The sequence below is a fragment of the Biomphalaria glabrata genome, chromosome 10, assembly GCF_947242115.1.
Source record: "Biomphalaria glabrata chromosome 10, xgBioGlab47.1, whole genome shotgun sequence".
Taxonomy (NCBI): domain Eukaryota; kingdom Metazoa; phylum Mollusca; class Gastropoda; family Planorbidae; genus Biomphalaria; species Biomphalaria glabrata.
This window is the reverse complement of record NC_074720.1, coordinates 19735334-19757723: the sequence shown is the minus strand read 5'-3', so window position 1 is coordinate 19757723 and position 22390 is coordinate 19735334. Positions and strand designations below refer to the sequence as shown.

General features: G+C 34.3%; 1 protein-coding gene across 5 annotated transcripts; it reads right to left on the bottom strand.

The window, feature by feature from the left end:
• Window positions 1-1298: 1298 nt before the first annotated feature.
• LOC106054359 (KICSTOR complex protein ITFG2-like) lies at window positions 1299-15971 on the bottom strand. Of its 5 annotated transcripts, none has more exons than XM_056044793.1 (13): window positions 15953-15971; window positions 13105-13336; window positions 12006-12101; window positions 10077-10118; window positions 9860-9931; window positions 8749-8851; window positions 7149-7279; window positions 5660-6168; window positions 3933-4108; window positions 3256-3344; window positions 2914-3031; window positions 2092-2271; window positions 1299-1567 (listed from the first exon to the last, which is right to left on the bottom strand). In XM_056044793.1, the coding sequence occupies exons 2-13, from the start codon at window positions 13225-13227 to the stop codon at window positions 1494-1496; spliced, it is 1713 nt and encodes a 570-aa protein (XP_055900768.1). In that variant the 5' UTR covers window positions 13228-13336; window positions 15953-15971; the 3' UTR covers window positions 1299-1493. The 5 variants fall into 5 exon arrangements, with proteins under 5 accessions (XP_055900768.1, XP_055900766.1, XP_055900767.1 ...); XM_056044791.1 differs by lacking the exon at window positions 15953-15971 and adding an exon at window positions 14965-15682; XM_056044792.1 differs by lacking the exon at window positions 15953-15971 and adding an exon at window positions 15037-15682.
• Between the last annotated feature and the right edge of the window lie 6419 nt (window positions 15972-22390).

Sequence of the window (22390 nt, the reverse complement as noted above, 5' to 3'; positions counted from 1 at the left end):
TTCGAGTCCGAAGATTAATGAGGAATACAGTATTTCCCGTGGCTGCGCAACCCCAGCTGTGACCTGCATATTTTGCCAACCTAACTAAAGAGTTGACAAATGACGTCACACCAAATCATGACAAAGCAACAAGGAAAAAAATATATAACACAAAATTATAATGGTGTCAAAAATGACGTCAAAGCACCTAGAATAAAGCAGCGTTATTTGTACATATATAGAGAAGAAAGCGGAGCTCTCAATTTGTGTACATTTACAAATAAACTTCACACCAAAACTAAATGCGACAACTAGCTTGTAGAGCGCAATTTTTTGAGCGTCCTATAAAATTTGCCCTCCTTATTGGATTCAAGAATCAATCTTCAGATTCTGTGAGCAAAAATTCAACACATTTTGTATCAAATCATCTGCAACTTCTTGAAGCTGACATAATCATGACCAAGTTGTCGTTAGCACAGTGAGCATAATGCCCAAACCGCTTCTTTTGTTAAAACAATGTCTGATGGCTTATCATGGCTATGATAATGAATTTATTTTTTCAAATATTTTAAATTGTATAATAGAGTTAGGGTTTTAACTATTGTATTTTTAAAAATGTTTTTCTTGTATTCCAGTAGTTTTAGAGGTACCTACATGTATATATGTCGTATTCATTCCATTCAGTACAATTGAAGAACATTTATCAAAATAAAACTTTTAAGCAAATCATTGAATTTTTTTTTGGTAGAAATATTGTTCATTAATGATGTCCACTTCATGAAATGTAAATTCATTGCAATGTTGCTTTGCTGAATCTCCTTTGCTAAATATTCACCTCGAAAAAAAAAAAAATCTTTTGTCTTGTACTGTGGTTCCCTATTTTGACCTTGACCAGTAGTCCTCAGTTCCATTGATTGTGAATTATTGTCAGAATCCTATTTCAGGCCCAGTTTAATTTACTTAAATTGACTAAACTATACTATAATAATAAATACCAGTACATAAGTTATACATACATTAGATGACATAATTAATGTCAGATTTAAAATGAACTATAACTAATGTAAATGAATGTACAAGTAGCTTGTTAGTAGCAATTAGTTTTTTTTTGAAGATGCCAAAATTTAAATAACGATTTATTACTCTTGCCTTATAAACGTAAACATTTATTTTAAATGATTTTTTGTTTCATTTTCATGTTAAAATGTAGTACTTGTAGATGTTTTTTGTGTGTTTCTTCTTTTTAAAATTATCTCAAAGTTTTGATAAGACAAAAAGAAACAATCTATGTTCAAGTTACAAGTAACACTAACAAAAAGTGCAACTTATCATTTCATTTATTTTTTTTATTTGATTTATGAAAAGTGATAATGTAATGGTATAAAAAAAAAAGAGAAAACAAAAAGTGAAAACAACATCTCTTGAATTCATACACATTCATATTTTTGTTTAGAAATACTAATATAGTATTCTTTAAAGATATTTCTTGTGTATCAAAGTGATAAAGTAAGTAATTACTCCTTTGGCTTTTTGTGTTGACCATAAAGACAATAACGATACAACTTTCTCAGGGTTTCATGATCATCAGCTGGAAATATTTTTAAAATGTTGTAAATTAGTTTCAATTTCAAAGCTTAATTCAAACGAATGTGTAAAAATACAGGTTCTAATGTGTAAAGAATACAGGTTCATGTTCACAAACTTTTCATCATTGGAGTTAAGTACCCCTTTCAGAAATTGTTATCTGTGGGGTGAAAAGGTCATCCGTTTCTTTAAAAGTTGACAAGGGTGTCATGCGGCCAACACAACAAACAACCACCTTTACTTTCCTTAACTAAAGTCAGGTACCCATTAGAGTATTATATTATTATTATATCTTACATTTCGCGTTTACCTATTAGAGTAGGGTGGATTCAGGCGTGTCCTAAAAATGTCAAAATTTCAACCTTGACCAAGATCCAAACCAGAGACTCCTAGGTTAGGAATCTAGGTGCTTTCCCCTTATCCCCCATGTCCCATCATTGTGTTATTGAAATTTAAAACCATGAATGAAACATTTGGTTCTATTTATATTTGTGTAATTACTGTCCACAATTAAATAATGTGCTGTACCATTGATGTTTAGTTTCTGCAATAGTTCACGAGTCCCTGGTCTCCGCTGCATAACTTCCAGCAAGTTGGTGGACTCTACCCTAGGCAATGTCAGGTTTGGGTAAATGTAGATCTTGTTGTTGAATGTAGCATAAACAAAACAAGGTGAGTTGGAGTCTTCCCCATGCAGTGAATAGTTTCCTAGGAGAAAGAAACAAACTTGATAAGGTTAAGTTTTATGTGCTAAATGGTTTTCAACGTAACAAGTTATTTCAACTAGTTAAAAAGACAAAATGGCAGATGAAGAAAAGGTTGACATTAATAAAAAAAAATTTAAGATTTAGTACATAACATAGAAAAATGTAGAAATGTCATTAAAACGGTGTGATGTGAGCAAAAACAAGACCAATCCTTTTAAAGCTCACCAACAGAGCAAAGTGGACACTAGAACACCCTTGGATTTTAAGTAATAAATCTTCTAAACTCTACTAAACTCCACTTAATACCCAGTGAAAATAAATTTATTGTATTCTTCCAATGTACTTTGAAAAGCATTTTTTTTTCATTACAACAGAGCATTCTAGAAAAACCAATGTTTTATACAATTCTGATTTATAGTGGCACATTAAAATGAATAGACAAATTTTAAGTTATTGTTTGCATGATAGATGTTGATATTTATTTACTCTGATGATTTCATTATTTTGTTTATTAAAATTTTTTAGAAAACTAAATGTGTTTGACAATGACCTCTAAAGTGAATCTGAAGATATCATTTTTGAGTCAAAGCTATGCTAACAAAATATGTTATACTTTCAAAGTTTCATTAGGATTTAAAGTTACCTGCACAAAATGCTGCAACACTGTCGGGGAAATTGTAACGAACTATTTCTTTGCTGTGATTAACAATGTATGTTTGTCCACTCCATGAGCAGCAGACGACTTCCTCCTGACCATTTCCCTACAATTATGTCACAGTGAAAAACACAACTAAGCACAAATGACTTTTTTTGTCTACAGCAAATTATTAAAGCATTGAGCCTGCCATTGCCATTTTATTTAGTTTCATTATAACTAAAAAAAAAATTAATGACTAAAGCTTAAGATATTATATTTTATAAAAATATAAGCTGAAAACTTTTATATAAATAAAAAAAAATAAAAAAACTTTATCAAACTACTCACTGTTACATCCAATTTAGCCAAAGTAAAAAGGTAATGATCCACTTGTAATGACCACAGTATGCTGTCATTTTCTACTAAAATTAAAGAACCTACGAAGCATTCAATGATTTTGTATTAGTGACACTTTATTCACATTATTTTTAGTTAATAATTACTGCTGCATCACATATTTAATATGTTTGTTTGTTTTTAAGCTGCATATTGGCAGGTATTGATATCCTTAGAGTAGTGCACTTAGTCTTTTAGATACAAGAACTGTATCTTATAAATTACGAACAGTCCTTCAAAAAGATAACACCCTGAATGGAAAAAAGACTTTAAAATATAATTAAAATACTTCTTTACTTTAAAACAAATTTGATTCAATTTCTCCCAAACGAAACCTTTCATAAAAAAGATGTCAGCCAACTTGGTGTGCTGGCTAGCTCTTATCTTTGAAAACCAGAAGCTAATAAGGAAAGCCAAGAAATTTTAAGAGCTTCTAGGGAGATAAGCCTTAACAACAAGCTTGATGGTATATTCGTTTTATTACTTTATGTATTGCATATAATAAACAAAATGAGACTGTCTTTAACACACAAGATACTCCAGACAAACTTCACAGACAAATAAATAAACAAGTTAAAGACTGAACCATTAAAAACAACCTTTTCAGACAAAATGGAAATTAATATTACCATCTAAAGTTGCCAGTGCATAATAAGTAGCTGTAGTGTGCAACTCAGAGTCACTACTGGATTGGGAGACCCTCTCTCTGTTGATTCCACCAACGATTACAGTGCTTGTGTCTTTATTCCTTGCTTGCATATGTGCCAGAGGATGGTAGATGAGGTTTGGTTTAAATATTTCTTCTCTGAGAAAGGAAGATAGGTGTATCTAGTGAAAGTTATCATCAAATCTTTTTAGATTTATGACATTGTTTAAACTAATATGGCAGGTTTTATTAAATTCATGATTGAATTATTGAGAGAAGCTATTTAATAATACTATTTAATAATCCTGCAGTCTAAATGATCAGTTGAATTTTGGATGTTTATTCTCTCAAGAAATCTTAGAAGCTAAATTACAGCAGTATTTACACAGTAATGAGGGGGAGGAAACAATAAGTGACTGTGATATGAATTGATACATATAGGGATAAGGATTATGTCAAAATTAAGATTTTGTATTAGAAAATACTATTTTTATGAAAGCTGACAATGTGTTTTTTTTTATTTTTATCATGCGTAAAATTCGCACCCTAAAATTACACTTTGTCTATTTTTCGGGAGATTTTTTTTTTTGAGTTAAGATTTTCAATTTCAGGATATTTCCGTGACTTTTTGGTATATCTTACAATTACATAAGATTTCCAGGAGCCCCTGGAAAATCAGGAATCCACAGAAAACCTGCGAGTTAAAATTTTTATATTTAATAAGTTACACCTAGAATTAGCGCGGGGCCTATGAAAGTGTGTGGCCCACTGCGACTGCATAGGTTGCAGTGGCCTAAGTCCAGCCCTGTATACACCAAATGAGGTCACACAGAACACAGTATGGGAAACACTGATCTCCACAAAGCCATGAATGTGTTACAATATTCCAAGAGTAATACATGATGTAACACACTAAAATTTAAAATATTGCTGGAACTCTAAGGTAGGCACTCAACGAACAGATAGGAGGCAATAATAAATGATTTATTTATTATATAAACTATAATAAATGATGTATTTATTATATAAACTATCAACAAATAGTTGGAGTTAGACTTCCACTATAAAGTCACAGGGAGTAACGTCTTAAGTCCTAATTAATACCAGAACACAGAACAGACGACCAACACACTTCCCAGTGTTGCTTCAGGGCTCCCAAACAGTTCCCTAGTATCACACAGGACAGCACTCAGCGCCAGACTGTTCAGACTCCCATGACTTTAGCCAGATCTACAACAGTTCTTCTTCCTGTATAAACATGTCTTCCACTACTTGTGTTGAATGGCGCTCTGATGCGCACCATCAGTGTGGCTCGGGAGCGGAGTTACAACAATATCTATAAATTACTCTGTGCATTCCTGATTTGTGCTTTAATTTTCAAGCTTAACATTAAGGGAAGGAAAGTGCTCACAAGGTGGACAAAGAAAATGCTTTAGGGAAACCCTAGGAACACCAGAAAAAAAGCAAGGCCAGCACTGTGCAGCCGAACATTCCAGGCTCACATAGGTCTCACCAGCCATGCACAAAACCCCAGTGCAAAGCCCTTAGCTCCCTGGATGACAAAAGTGGTCATCATCTAACCATGATGGATGAACTATATATAGAATGAACAGTAACATTTCACAATCCATAGAGATTTTTAATGACTATTATAACCTTTCACAGTTTAATTGTGCAGATAAATAATGAATACAGATAAATTTGACTTACTCGCAAGAATCTTTTACATCAAATATATGATTCAATTTTTCATCTGACTTATCATGCTCTGAACAATCAGGAGAACTGAAGCTTGTCTTGGCTGGTGGGGAGGAGGTCAGTTTGTCCAGGGTCAAGCTCACTTTGGACTTTAATTCTGGCTTTTCAGGTGACTTGTTGTGATCACCTTGATCCATTCTACTATTTTGTTTTTGTGACATTGAATCACTTCTGTTCAGGTCTTGTGAACTGTCAGCTAGATTGTTGGACATACTGTCTGAGTGGATGGAGGAAATGTCTGACTTGCTGGCAATGATGTCAGCTCTACCAGCTGAAACAAAGCTCCCATTCCTTTCAAAAGAGCTATCTTTCTTTGTTCCTGTCATCTTGTCCAGATAACTGTCAGACTTAATTTGTCTGAATGTTGGTTTGAGCAGAAGTGTGACAAACGTTGCGCCTGGTTGGGAAACCATCAGTTCTGGTTCATGATACTTATTGTAATTAATAGTTATGCTGCCAATCTAGAAAAAGAAAATTACCAGCAAATATTAATCAATGACAAAGTAATTATTGTAGTTAAGAGTTTAACAAATGATTTTAAAACAAAATTGACAAAGTTGGTATATTTTTATTTACTGAATTCTAAAATAGGGATATAAATTCTCTATCTAAAGCCATTCAATTGATGAGATGCCAAATTAAGGCCCAAAAAATTACTAAAAATTGGTTCACTATTTGAAGTTAACTTCAACTTTTGACATTTAAAGATAAAAAATTATTTTGGCCTTTTATAATTTTGAGTAGAGTTAGTACTTTAACAGCCTTGTTTGATAGTGTGAGTGACATAGATCTACTGATCACAAAAAGAACAATAGAAGGCTGTAAATAAATGCTTCAATCTCTGTTTCTATATTGAATACTAAGACAAGCTAAATAATACAAGCTATTATATCTACTGAAATCTACTGGAGTGAATTTTATTATGGTAGTTTTTAAATTTTATTTATTAAAGAATTTGAGATAAGCCTACAACTAAGTTTGTGGTTTGTTATAGTCTTGAAAAATGAGAGCAATAAATAAAAAAACAACAACTAAATCATTGCTTACCAATTAATAAAAGAAGCTTCTATAATTTTAAAATGTCTCATTATTCTTGTTGCTTCTACAGTATACATCAACAATATGTGAATTTGAATTCAATTCATCAGTGCATCTGCACTTAATCTTTGAGAAGACGAGCTTCATTTTTTTTTCTAATTTTCTATAGATTAAGATTACATAGTATATATTCTTTGAAAGGTTTCTGCTGCATATTATTATCCAATATCTAATCAAATGTAAATTGATAACAGTTTGACATATCATTAAAAATTGGAAGCTTTAAACCTATGAATCATTATTGCCTCTTTACTGAAACTTATGTTGACCTAATATCAAAGCTCACAATGGTCAATCAATGGCTGTTTTGAAAAAAACATCATTGCTAGTTGGGAACATTTACCTGACCTGCAAGCTGCCATCTTTGTATTAGAACAAACTGACCACCATCTGAATCAGGATTATCTTTCCAACGAAAAGCTCTGACAACACGATCAGAATAACCAATCACCATTTCAATATGGCCATCAGAATCTACATAAATAGAGTAAAAGATTAAACCAAATATGCTAGATGTTGACTTTGTCAAAGATAAAGAAATATTTTAAGTTAAAATGTGAATGCTTTCTCTGAATAAAGCATATGTAAACTATCTGATTTCTATGTTTTTTAAAAGCTTATATCAATTCTCTCTGTATAGTAAAAAGTTTGTACATCTTATTTACCCCACACCCAATGTCAGATCAAGCTGAAATTTTGCACAATTATTTCTTTTACCTGACAACACAAAAATTAATTTTAAAAAATAAACCAATTAGTTACTTAACTATTGATAAACTATTTTGTTTGGTATCTTGAACAAGTGAAAAAATAGTACTTGACTGAGGTGGTGGTATAAGCTGAATTAGTCCCCTTTATAGGTCGCAGCTCTAAATTGAAACAAATGATAAATAACTATACAATCTTCTATAGTCATAAGGACCTCACTAGCAGAGTGGTTAGCACGTCGGCCTAAGAAGGCTAGAGACACGAGTTCGAATTCAGGTTGTTTTCTTTCTTTTTTTTTTTTGGAAATGCTTTTTAAAACCAATTACGGTAAAATCCACCAAGATATCTCTTTCTTTCTATCTCTCCTCTCCCCCCCCCCTCCCCACATTTTCCAAATTGGTCCAGATAAGTGATAGGATCATAGCGTATTGAGAAAGCCAAAAGAATGAACAGTGCTAAAAACAATTGATAAAAATATTATTAATTGCACAGATTTATTGTTTATTGGTCTAGATCTATTACAAATTTAATTACACGACTTATACAAACTAATTAATGCAATTAAACTTCTTATAGGCTTTTTTTTAAAAAGTATTTTTGTTTAAATTTGATTTTTTTTATATCCAAAACAATAACAAATGTATATTTGATGTTCTGAATCTATTATATATATTAAAAATCTCTCAGCTGACAAATGAACAAACCTACTTACAGAAATTTTAACTGACAAAAATTAAGCTTCAAGTCAATGTTCTTAAAGGCAATGCAAACTGCCAAAGCTTTCTATGTTCAATACAAATTTATCATGAGAATCTATCAGATTGTACCTTAACATTTTTTAATTGGAATTGTTAACACTACTGTTGCATAACTATGATGTAATAAAAATATATAAAATCTTGAACAAAATGAGCAGTAGCTAATACCTACATATCTTACCCTCCCCTTTTTACAAAGCTTATATCAACTCACTCTGTTGTCTAGTACAAATTTTGAGAACATTATTTCTCCCTTCTCATTCTCTTTAAATAACTTAATCTAAAAATGACAACAAAAAAAAAGTTAATTTTCAAAGGGAAAAAAATGAAGGTCAGCAAAAAAAAGTCTGAAATTGAGTTTTTATGCTTATTTTTTTTAAGTCTATAAGTTTAAAGAACATGGCAAAGATTGAACAATTTTTTTAAAAAAGGACCTATTTTTAAAAACTTGTTATGAAATTAATTAAAGTCTCTGACCTATATCAGCAAGGCACATTACTTTTGCATTTGCAGGCAGTTCTTGTGTAAAGACTGGCTTTAGGCTAGGGCTCTCACCATCATCTTCCACTGAATTATTGATCTAGTGAAGATTAATTAGTCAAAACATTTAAGCAAGAGAAACTATCTTAGATTTGTTACCAAAAAAATTTGCATTAAAAAAAACAACCTCCCATAGATACTTCCTTGTGACATGTCCATAAATGAAATAGGACAAGTAAGAGCAGGGCATGCTCTTGGAGCATGGAAAACACTATATAAAACCAATAAATATAAAATACAAAATCAGTAAAATAATCAAAATATCCACAGGATTTTGTCAATAAACTCTTGAATAGAGATTGTGAGCACATATTAAGGAGTCCAATATTTTAAACTAACACAATAAATGTTTTTGCAAGAATTTGGAAACATACAAAGAATTTGTGCTACCATTCTGACCCAAATATCAAAAAGTTTTAAATGTGAATTAGCCTGACAAAACTAGGACACTTGATAAAACTTCAAATCAATAATACAAACAGTAATTGTACTTCTGAACAATTTATCTTCAGAAAAAAAGATCATAACTTAGCTAAAATCATGAAATTCAATAATAAAGTTTTTTTTTAAATTAGCAATCAAAAGGGAGCGAACCTGCTTTTATAAAAACTCTTATCAAGTGTTGTCAAACTGAAGACATAAAAAGGCATCTATAGGCTATGCCAGAGAACTAAATACATGTTTTGTGTGTTTCTCTGATCATTTTAATATTACTAACTTTTTTTTCTAAGCCATATGTCATATTATTAAATAATAACTTTAAAAAGTAAATAAAAAATGAAATCTGCATTTGTTTTTTTTCAATAAATTAAAGTCTCTGCCATCTTTTGCTTCCATGTGATGGCTGGCTAGTTTAAATCTGATGTTAGTTATGCAAGAGCCTAGTACATTTGTACAAGGTACAAGAAATAATTGTGTAAAATTTCAACTTGATCCGAGATTGGGTGTAGGAGAAATAACAAGTATCAGTACAAACTTTTTACCAGACACAGTGAGTTGTTAAAAAAAAAAAAAAAAGAGGGAGTTAATACATTTAAATTTGTCCTACCTGACTAGATGAGTCTGAATTTATGTTGTAGATATAGCACCATCCTTCAGCTGTCATACACACAAGACTATTCTATATAAAAATTGAACAAATATTTGAAGAATGAAAACAACATAAATACCAAGTTGGGGAAAGTTGCATAATTAGTTTAAGAGCACATTGTAGACAAAAAGTTACAAAATTAAAGTTTTTTTTATACCATATATTTTTATTTTACCTTGTTTGATAGATGCACTTTTCCAACAGCCAAACAAGTCAGCTTCAATAGAAAAGAAAAAGTTTAACGCAGTTAGATGCTTAAAGATTCTAGCTCAACATTTTTTCTGTAACTGTAAATCTTTAACATAAAACTAAAAATTGTCATTGAAAATATATAAAACATAAAAACAAACTATGAAATTCACAAAATTCCACTTTTCAAGCAAGTACAATTCATCACGGTTTCTTACTTTTAGATGACACTAGGCTGACTAGCAATTGGTTCGTTTATATTTTTTAAAAATGCCCCCGCTTTAAAATTTAAACATCATTTCCATTTTTGTTAATAAAAAAATACACTAGCTTCTGACTATCTTAGAAATTTCTAAATGAATAACCTGCTTTTTAAATAAAAGCTCTTGTTGTATAGCCTAGATCCATAACTGGGCTAAGCAGTTTCTTTAAGAACAGAAAAATGAAAAAAATCATTCCATACAATTTATGTTATTTCAATATACCCACAACTCTCCGTTCATAAAACCAATTATTTCAAAATGAATACCACCTTCTAAAACATATCAACCATTTAATAACATTTTTAATTAATTTTGTGCAATATTAGAGATAACATATAATATACTAAAAACTTGTGCATTTTTATATAATTTTTTAACTATCAATGTGGCTTGATCTGCAAGTCACAAGTCAAATTAACTAGTAGTTCATCATTTAATCTATTTCTGACATAGCTTTTGAACCAAATTAAGAAGAACTATAATCAAAACAATCGTAGCTTCATACATCCCATTAATTAAATTGTCATATCTTTAAATCTGATACTAAATTTCTGTATTTTCTTAAATAATTATGGCCTGCAAAGATTTTTCCTATAATTTTTCGACCTGCTCTGCAAAAAGTTTATCTCTGGTCTAGTCATTCTCACAATACATTCATAGTAGCTTTAAGTTTTCTTGACTATATTTGAGTAGATATGTTATTAAATATTCGATTTAAGCCATTTTTATTTATAGTAATCATAGAGATTTCTTCTGCATTCTCATTATCATGTAGAATTCCGATAACTGGTCTGATATCTGAGATGAAACATGTACTGATGATACTCCAAAAGTTCAGCTTAAGAGATGATTTTCACCTACATCTATCCCTTAGTTTGTTGGACTGTTGGGGTACCACATAAGATCTGTTAACTGTCTTTCTCCTTTCCTCTGTCCTTTGTTTTGGCATGTCCATTCTTTGATGTTGTCTTCCCATCACTTTTTCTGTCTTCTTCTTCCTGGAACTGTTAGTTGAAGCAAGGTTTTTGTGAGCCCCGAGGACCTTGTGATGTGGTCATAGAATTTGATATTTGACAGTGGTTAGCAGGTCAACATGGGGTCCAAGTGCTGTATAATCCTGTTTCTAATATCTTCATTTTGCAGTTTTTGTAAGTGACATCTAGAACCTTTCTGTAGCATCTTAGTTCCATTACTAGGATCCTCTTCTCAAGATCTGCAGTCAGCGTCCAAGATTTGCATGTGAATGTGGCCATAACCAGGGAGTGCATCAGTCTGATGTCCAAGGCTATGCTTTTGTCTGTCCAGATTGTGTTGAGTTGAGCAAGTGCTGCTGTAGACTGGGCTATTCTCACCATTAGTTCAGGTTTGGTTCTCTCATCTGAGACAATAGGTCCAAGGTAGTTAAAACTTCTGACACTTGGCTTTTCGCCACCAATGCTGATGTCCCTTTTAAATCGCTGTTGGCTATTGGTCATAATGTGTTTTTTCTGCATTGATTTGCATACCAGTAGCAAAAAGCAAATATTGTATTCATTAAAAATACTTAAAAGAATGTATTACTCACAACAGACCCAGAGAAAAATATTTAATCCATGCAACCTTAGTGAATAACAGACCTGGTTGTGAACCATTACAAATAAAAACTAATTTACCATTCCATTGACAGTTGTCTTCTTCCATGGTTGAGCTGATTCTCCTTTAAATATTGCCACAAAACCATCTATGTTTCCCACTATAAGTTCATTAGCCTGCAGAGAAAAAACAAAACAAAATTAACTACCTTACAGAGTTGAAAGGTTACTTTACATTATACCAAGGCCATTGGTCAGACCAGTTTTACATGTATGTGGTCCATCAATATTTGGTGGCCTCACTATATCCCCTGAAATCTACATTATTCTTGTTTCCTAAGCGATTGTTACCTAGACATTTTTTTTTCTTTTAGTGTTCCTGACCAAGTAACAGTACAAGTAGGCATGGTCCAATCTCTTTGGACATTTTTTATTGGAGGGGGAAATGAGTTTTGCACTGCCTTTAGTTGATCAGTATAAGTGTATTTTAATTTTTTATTTCTAGTCTATATTGGGATTTGTTTCTTGCTAAGCATTTTCAGGAATCAACCCCCCATCAGTTAACAATTTACCCTCTATTAACTGTTGCCCAATGCTTACCTTTGGGAAAAGTGAGAGAGAGCACACATCTCAAGCTTATTTTCTTTAGTTCATTGGAAGCAAAGGCTATGAAATAAACCTGTTTCCCCATTTATGTATAGGTCAAATTTACTATTCTCTAATAGCTAATGAGTCAAAAGGCTTAAAAATTGTACTAAGCTTTGCTGCCTTGTGCCTTTTTCCTTAAGAGGTCAAAATGGAAACTTCCATACCTGCCAACTTTTATCATATAAGTTAATCTCTGATGTATTGAGAAAAGCAAAACTAGATCTAAATGTTAAAAAAGAAATGGGGCCTCATAGTACAAACTCAGATCTGGATCTTGTAGTTCTGCAATAATCATCCAAAATAAGTAGTATGTATTGAGATCTAATTATTTAAGGTAAGAAGCTTGCTATATCGACTATGTGCTAACTTCCTATTCAGACTTTACATCTTTTTCTAAAAGATCTAATACTTAATGGGTGTCCAAAGTCTGGATTTTTAAATGATTTCACTATTATAATATAGATCAAGTATAATATAAAATGCAAGATTTATATCAACTAACAACTAAGATGACAATGGGCTTGAGGCTTACCATATCATTATCAACATCAGCTAAGACCATTGTTTGAGTCATAATGTTACCATGAAATTCCACTTCTATTCTCTCCACAAAGGAAACAGTTCGCATAATTGAGTTAGTTAAATCATTTGCCATTTTTACAGTACCATAACAAAAGTTACAAAGTTAAAGATAGTAGCAGTAGTAGGTCTAGAGTCTAGATAAAGTCAATCTAGATTGTAGGATCTAAATAACTTTGACATCTCTGTGGATTAAAAAATATAGTCTAGATTTTACTATAATTTTTGTAGATTATATACTAGATCTATACTTTAATAGATATCTTTTATTCTAAATGATAGATTAGATCTAGATCTATCTTAAGATTCTTGATATAGACTAGAGTAATCTACATGTAGTATTAGTAAAGTTCCCCTTTCAGACCTTTCAATCTAAAGAGCAGATGATGTAAAAAGGTCATCTGTTCCTGTGACCACCTTTACTTTCCCCATCTAATGTCAGGTACCCATTAGAGCTGGGTGGACTCAGTTGCCCAAAGATCCTGAAATTAAAAATCCCAGTCTTCACCAAGATTTGAACCCAGGACACATGGTTCAAAAGCCAAGTGCTTTACCACTCAACCAACATTCCTCCAATCTACATGTAGACTGTACAGGTTTTGAGTCAGTGACACAACAATTTGTGTTGCCCTCAAATGTCCCTCGCCGATTTGAGAGTCAGTGACTTTTAAGGCTTCACAGACAGCCATTGCCTGTGCATCAAAACTGTAAACACTACCACATGGTCCAAAGATTTTGACTGAATCAGAGCCAAGAAACTTGATGTAAGCTCCAAAGCCTGCTCTTCCAGAATCTAATGATGCTGACCCATCAGTATATATGCAAAAATGGCACTGGGCTTGAAGGCATTAATGGTCTCCAGTGCTAGAATTTGAAGGTCATTAGATGAACGACATAGCTCAGTGGCATTAGGGTCTACTAGTTTCAAGCATATGTCTGGGGTCGTTGGGCAACACCAAGGGGGAAGGTGATATAAACTTTGAATGTTTTGTCGGTTGGTGGAGAGGCCAGCTTTATCAGATAGTCTGGTAGCATGATGCATAAAAGACTGCACATGGATACGTCTTCTGCATCTCCAACCATCCACTAGTTTTCTAGCTGGTAGGTATTCATCCAGCCTTTTATACCACTCAAAGCAAATCAGTATCGACCTTTCCCACTTAAGCTTTAGTGGACCTACTTTTAGGCATTATTTCAGCTGAATTTACTGGGCTTGTCCTAAAGGTTCCACAGACAAATCTTAGTGCTTGAGACTGTATTTTATCAAGCTGTTCAAGAGCTGTCCTAGAACCATAGAATAGCACAGGTAGTCTGTAGATTCTACTTGATTTAAGTTAATTTGTAACTATATAATCCTATATAAATAGATGTAACTTAAAATCTAAACTCTTAACTAGAATCTAGTGTACTGTAAACTAAATCTGTTCTAGATCTATCAATCTTAATAATCTATCTAGTATTTTAGAGCGCAGAGGCTAGTCATCTAGTCTAGGATCTATTCTAGTCTATATCTTTAGACTTAGACATGACATCTATTCTAGATTAGTAGAGATTATGATTAACCTATAGAATAGATAATATTAAGATATCAATCTAGACCTATACAACTATACAGACTTCTATTTCTACATCTAGAAATACTAGAATAAGCTATCTATATCAAATATATATATATATATATATATATATATATATATATATGATGGATCTAATATTCTAATCTATATATATACTAATATAGTATATATATAGATTAGAATATTAGATCCATCATCTAGCCTAGCCTAATCTAGATGATAGATGATCTAGATACTCTTGACTCTTAGATAGTTTTCTAGGAGTAGGACTTTATAGCCAGAAGGCTGCCTGAAGACTGGTCGTCCACCTCGGCTCAGCTCAGTCGTCTTGATGGTAAGACAGTCATAGAATCTAGATCTAGAAAATAGTAGTAGTACTCATCTGAGTCATCATACCCTGCCTGCTGCCATCCCCCATCATCCTGCAGGAGGTTTGGACTAGAATGTTACCGTTAGAACTAGTAGAAAGTCTAAGAAAGTAGATTCAAAGATTCTAGAAAGGATGTCTAGATTATCTTCAGTGACTTCAGCTCTGTGATTATGAAGTCTGCTGAAGGAACATAATACATAGGCCTATGAATCACATACTCACTGATACTGATTCATAGATTCATACTGTGACAAGTTACTGTCACATACATGTCATATAGTGACTCGACTCAGTGACAGTCTCATTATCATTCATAGTATTAGTCTAAGTATATATATATTATATAAGTATTCTATAATTAGTATAATTCATACTCATAAATATAATTATAATATAATAGTACTTATACTATACTATTATTAATAATTTAAATTATAGTTATAGATCTAGGCATTCTAATTCTAGGATTAATATTTAATTATCGGACCGATTGTCACCGATAGGAAAACAAAACAAAAACATTTAGAATCTAGAATAATCTAGATCTAGACTGACTAGATCTAGTAATCTAGATTCTAGTAGAATAAGTATATAATTAAGTATATTTTAGATTATATACTATTATATAGATAGACAGATAGATCTAAATTATTCTAAATGAGTAAATCTAATCTAAAATTCTATTTCTTGACCTAGAATTCTACATATTGTAACATATTTTACATATTCAATGATATTCATATAGAATCTAGATCTAGAAATCTAGATTAGTAAGATAGTAAGAGAGTCTGTGATGACTAGATTAGACTCCTCTATTTCTAGACTTTAGATCTAGACTATACTACTCTAGTTACACTCTACTAGACCTAGATTCTAGATCTAGAGATCTGGATCTAGATCTAGATCTAGACTAAATCTAGATATAAACATTAGACCTATTAGATCTAGGATTTAGAATGAGTATTAGAGTTATCTCCCATGCGTCACAACATGCACTGATATATATATATATATAGATCTAGACTCTATGTATGACTAATAACCTTGAATAGAAAAAAAATATTAAGATACCCGAGTTTTTCGTTGTTGTTGTTGTGATTTCCCCTCGTACATTAAACACTGATTTCAAGAGCAGGCTTAGCCTTAGCGAAACTACGACAATGCTACTCTTAGTATCAATATTTCAACAGTTCAAATATTTTAAATTGTTGACATCGTTTCACATTCTAATGAGGACCTTTTAAAATGTAAACAGTTTACGCGGGAGGAGTTTGCAACGATCGAAGGCTCCTTTTGAAGAATGTTACGCAGCGCGCTAAGCTATTGTCATTCTTCGTGTGTCAAAATGATCGAAATCGTAGTGTAGACGACTTTTGCGTATCAAACAAAAACACGTACACGCTCACACAAAAGACAAAAAGATTATGATCCTACAACGATGGCTGACTGGTCGTTCTGATGGTCCCGGGTTCATACCCTGCCCACTGCCATCCCCGGTCGTCCTGCTAGAGGTTTGGACTAGGAAATAGATCATCATCATCTTCAACTCTGAAGGAAAGTTACAAGAAAAAACATTAAAAAAAAAGGTATAGCCTGAATTCGAACTCTCTGCTTAAGCCTAACCCAAACTGACACTCTACCACTGCGATGCGCTTATGAAAATAGAAGGTTTTATAGTTATTTATTTCTAGCTTCAAACTTTAAAGCGGTGACATATTTAGCTTGTACTACAACAAAAGTCTGGTACAATTTTCCCCTTGTTTGGGATACCAAATAAAATAATCAATTAAAAATAGTTAATTAACTAATTTGTTTTTTTTTTTATTGATTCTTATGTTGTCAGGTAAAAGAAATAATTTTGCCAAATTTCAGCATGATCCGCGATTGGGTGTCGGAGAAATAACGTGTACAACTTTTTACCTGACAGACAGAAAACCAGTGATTTAAGTCATTGATTAACTCTTTATCTCAGTAATTATTTACCACATTCTGCTGGAATCAACGCTGGTATCGTCAGTTAGGAGAGAAAGAGTTAAAACGCTTGACTAGATTGATCTAGGGACATATGCGTTTGACGCATGGGCGTAGCCAGGATTTTTTTTCGGGGGGGGGGGTTAGGGGGGATTTTTTTCTCTCTCCCCCCCCCCCCCCCGCGAAAACAAAATATTTGTATGTATGTATGTGTGTGTGTGTACATAGTCTTTATTACATTTTGACCCTTTATTCTTTCGGAACACGTTTATTGTGCCCTAGAATAGGTTCTTCCTGTAGTTAGTGGAAAAATTGTTGACTCCCAGCCATTGCTAGCAAGGGGGTCTGGGGGAGCGCTAGGAGCTCCCCCAAGCGCGGGGCGGAGCCCCGCCGCCAAGAGGACTATTTTTGCTATTGAATGGAAACAAAATGCATATTATGAGGTATCTACAGTGCATTTTCCTGCTATTAAAAAGTCTTATTTCAAACCTAGTGTGTTATTCTTACTGACTTAGACCCTCCCGCACCGTTCGGCGCATTTGCCGTCAAGCTGTTTCCACAAAAATCTGCCACTGGTAATGTCTGAAGCCTCTTACCACCTGCTCTGAGGACCTCCATGAAGGTGTGGCGCCAAGTTGTACTAGGATGTCATCTCATTTCTTATTATGCGTAATTCATTTTGTCGGAGAACATGTCCCGCAAACCTCATGCGACGCTCTTTCACAATCTTACTAAGGGGTCAACTTCCAGTCCGGCATAGGATTTCCTTGATTTAGACCCGATCTCTATAACTGACTCCTAAAATCTGTCTTAGCCATCTTTGTTGAGCCACATTTAGTGTTTTTCAATTTCGGCAGATGACTATTCACTGCACTTTATTGATGGAGCCCTGCAACTGGTAGAAATGTGTAACTTCTCTTGAATACGCTCTTGGAATTAGGTGACTGTAGTTTGCTTTAGATTTTCTATCGAAAAACGAAGTTTTATCGTCAAAATCATCTGTTGGGGGTTTTCAACTAAAAAATCTCAGGACTTACTTTGTTGGTTTTTTTTTTATTCAAAACCCCATTTAGCTACGATCATAGAATTTGGTAACTGTAGTTTGCTTTAGAATAATATTAAAGATAGAGGTTTTCCACCTCAGAACGCTTTGTAGGGGGATTTTAAACTCAAAACCATTTGGAGGAGAGGAGTTTAAACTCAAAACCCACCATTGGTTTGGCTACACTCAAATAATTTTAGTGTTTAATTTGCTTTTTTTAAATTCAAAAGGTATTTTTTTTAGCATTAAACCCTTCTGAAGAGGGATTTAAACTCAAAACCCCTTTTGGCAACGCTCATAGCATTTTGAGTGCCTAATTTGCTTTTTTTTTTTACATTGAAGATGTATTTTTTAGCTTCAAATCCCGATGGCGGGGGGTTTAAACTCAAAACCCCTTTGGCTACGCTCATAGATTTTAGAGTTTGTAAATTGCTTTTTTTTATATTGAAGTTGTATTTTTTTAGCTTCAAACTCCACTGAAGGGGAGTTTAAACTTAAAACTGACTCAAAACTTATTTAGCTACGCTTATAACATTTTAAGTGCATAATTTGCTTTTTTTTTCATATTGAAGAGGGGTTTATCGTAAATCTTCCTTAACTGTGCTTTTGGAATTTGGGGATTGTCGTTTGCATTTTTTTTTTGGTTTTGTTTTATAGAAGAGGGGGATTTAACTGCAAAAACCCCTGGTAGGGGGTTTTAAACTCAAAACCCCCTAGTAGGGGGGTTTTAATTCAAAAAACCCCGGTAGGGGGGTTTTAATTCAAAAAACCCCGGTAGGGGTTTTAAACTCAAAACCCCCTGTTAGGGGGTTTTAAACTCAAAACCCTTTTGGCTACGCTCATAACATTTTGAGTGCATAATTTGCTTTTTTTTCATATTGAAGAAGGGGTTTATCGTAAATTTTGGAGGGGTTTTAAAATCAAAATCTTGATGGGCTGATTCAGTGCTGTCACTGGTGATGTTATCGTCGCTGCAATTTTGTATATGGTCAACCGTATTGCAAACAGCTATGATGCTGTCTTTTCTTAGTTTTTTTATCACCCAAGCCAAGGTTCATAACTCTAACAGGTACTTTCTGATCTCTATCGATCATGACCAATGTCTTACCTACGGCAATTTCACTGTAGTTATCTTCCTTGCCCTCAACCAATGCTGTTCTCGTCTTTGTATGACCAGGCTCCAATTTTCCCCGAATAATTGATTCCGATTGTGCAGGCAATCTCGTATCCTCCGTCAACATGATTCTTCTGATTCGACCATTCTCTTCCTCATCCTCGTCATTTAGCAAAGGAATCTCTACGTTCCACATGTCAAAGCTCCTCCGCCAATGTCAATAGAAAACTCGAATTTCTGCATAAAGTCGAGTCCTATAATGCAGTCATCGGTTATATTGGCGATCAGGAATTCATGAATGAATAACTGATTCCCGAGCTCGAATGTAACACTCGTCAATCCTTGTATAGGCATTAACTCACCACTGGCTGTTTTTAAGGAATATGAGTTCACTTTGGTTATAATGTTTTTGTTCATGACCTCTGGCCGAATGACTGATCGAGAAGCACCAGTGTCCAGCAGAAAACGATAATTTTCAGCACCGTTTTGCCTTCTACCTTCAGACTCTTACTCTGCCCTAGCACGGCGACCGGGATAACGGTTTCCGCCCCTTGAAGCCGGCGCGTGCTAGTTTCCCTGGTAGCCCCGGGAACCAGTTCGTGCATACATTTCTGATCTGTGATGGGTTCCGGTATGACGATATCTTCCAGTGCAGCTTCTTTGAATATGGCAAAGTTCCCCACAATTCCAACATCGTACAGGGGCCCTGGGTTGATCTTCTGGTATCCGGGTTGTTCGCCGTTCGTCCAGTGCCTCTGTCACCCTTCTGGCAAGTTGTGCGTATACTTCCTCTTTGGCGTCCAGCCTTCGGCCCTGGTGAGCGCTCCCAGATGCATCTTTGGCAGCTTCGTATGACAGAGCGTAAACCAGGGCTTCGCTTGCGTTTACCACTAACTCTTGTGGCTTTCTTCAATCAGGGTCTCGAAGCGCATCAATGAAAGCGTCTGTGATGATGACTTTCAAGAAATCTTGTGCGGCGGTTGGGTAGGCCAAATGTGCGAGGCGTTCGATGTCTGTCTCTAGCTCCTGTAGTGTTTCATCGGGGCGCTGTTGTCGGGTCTCGATAAACTTCTTGCAAATGTTCATCCCCGTATCGGAGTTCCATAGCTTGGACAAGAGCGGCGAAGAGACTGAAGCAATTCGGAGGCTTTTCTTCTTAGGAATAAGACAAGGGCGGTTGCTTTCTCTTCCTCACTGTTCCATTTGTTAACTTTAGCCGCTGCGTCAAATTGCTTCTTATACACGGACCAGGACACGGAACCAACAAATACGGGGGGCTTCATTTTCCCGGAGACTTCGGGTACAAATGACGTCATATCGGCTTCTCGTATATTTATGTGCTTACATTGAACTTGTATCTTCATTTCGTCGATGGCCTTCAAAACTGCGTCGACCCTCTGATTCATCTGTTCGTCAATGTTGGTGATTCTCTCCCCCACAGCATGTATGCGTTGGTTCATAGCTAATAACTCGGTTTTGATTCCCGATTCCATGACATCTATCTTGGTGTCCACGACATCTAGCTTGTCATTGGTGTTTCCTAGCCCTGAGTTCAACTGTTCTCGCATAGAACCAATATTTTCGAGCACAGCTCCCATCTGTTGTTGCAGAGCTCCCGTCTGTTCTTGCTGAGAACTCATCTTTTCAAGTACAGCTGCCATCTGCTGTTGCATATCTTCCATATTTGGTTCGACTTCAAAAAGATATGTGTCCGGATCTGCGTCTTCCTCCATCAGGTCTTCCCGCAGACGTGCTTGTAAGGTTTCCTTATTTCCAATTGTCTTCAGACGCTCCCACCTCAGTTCCTTCACAAGGAGTTGGTCTAGCGTTTTCGTGGTAGCCATTACAAATCCCACTTCTGATACCAGTTGTTGTAAATTCAAGATAAGCACTCAACAGAGGAAGAATAACATTGGTAGTGATTTAATAAATAAAACAAATAACATACACAAACCAAAAGGATGGCAGGTTTTCTTAGGTCTAGTTTTTCTTTTTCAGAATAAGCTGGCATTCACCATCATGTCTCTATTTCCTGTCCTCTATTTTCAACGCTCGTGTGGAACAGTGTGCTAGTGCGCACCATGTAGGCCTATATCAGCGCGGGGACAGAGTTACAACAATAGGCCTACTTTATTAAGTACAGAATCACTGTCAAATTAGCGTTACGAGCCATCTACAATAGATAGTAGTTTTTCAACAAAAAGCTGATAAACATTCAGATCTAATTTTAGATTTATACTATCGACTAGCAAAATATCCCTTTTTTTTTTTTTTATAAGAGGTCGAGATAGATTTAAATCTAAATTTGTAGGCCTATGCCAGTGACTATTAAAGTAAATTAAGAATTTGAACTTCTTGTTTTTGGTTAAAATTCGCCTTATTATTACATTTTTATTTAAATGAAAGCTGACAATGCCGTTTTTTAAATTGGCGTTTTCCATATTGAATGGATATGACAATTCGTCTGTTTTTAAGGAGATTTGCATCAGTTTTCAGAAGATTTTAATAATTTCAGGAGATTTTTATGACTTTTTTCGGATGTTTTACAATTTCATGAGAATTTCAGAAACCTTTTAATAATAAGTTAAATTGAATAATTTACACCTAGAATTCGCGCGGGCCTCTGAAAGTGCGGGGCCCACTGCGGCCGCATAGGTTGCAGTGGCTTAATTAAGACCGGCCCTGGGTTGCAGTGGCCTAAGGCCGGCCCTGCAAAATAGCGGCGTATGTTACGCCGCCGGTCGACTAGTGAAAAGAATTTTCAATAGCTTTTTTAGCGTTTGAGATCCAAACGTGACAGAGATGAACAGACCACACAAAACTACGTACTTCTTTTTTAAAGCTTTTCCCCTTCGGGTACTGTTAATAAGAGAAACCATAGCCTATGAGAGAAACTTTGAGGATAAAATACGTACCTCTCTGATAAAAGAGTGCTAGGGAAGGGAGCGAACCTTCTTTTACAAATACTTTCATCAAATATTGTCAGGTTGATGATATTAAAATATGCCAGATAACTAAAAACATGTTTTGTGTGTTTCTCTGATAGTTTTAATATCACTTTTTTTTCTAAGTGTGCCGTATATTTAAAAAAAATGAATAAAAATAATGAAATCGGCATTTTTTTGTGTAATAAATTAAAGTCTCTGCCAACTTTTGCTTCCATGT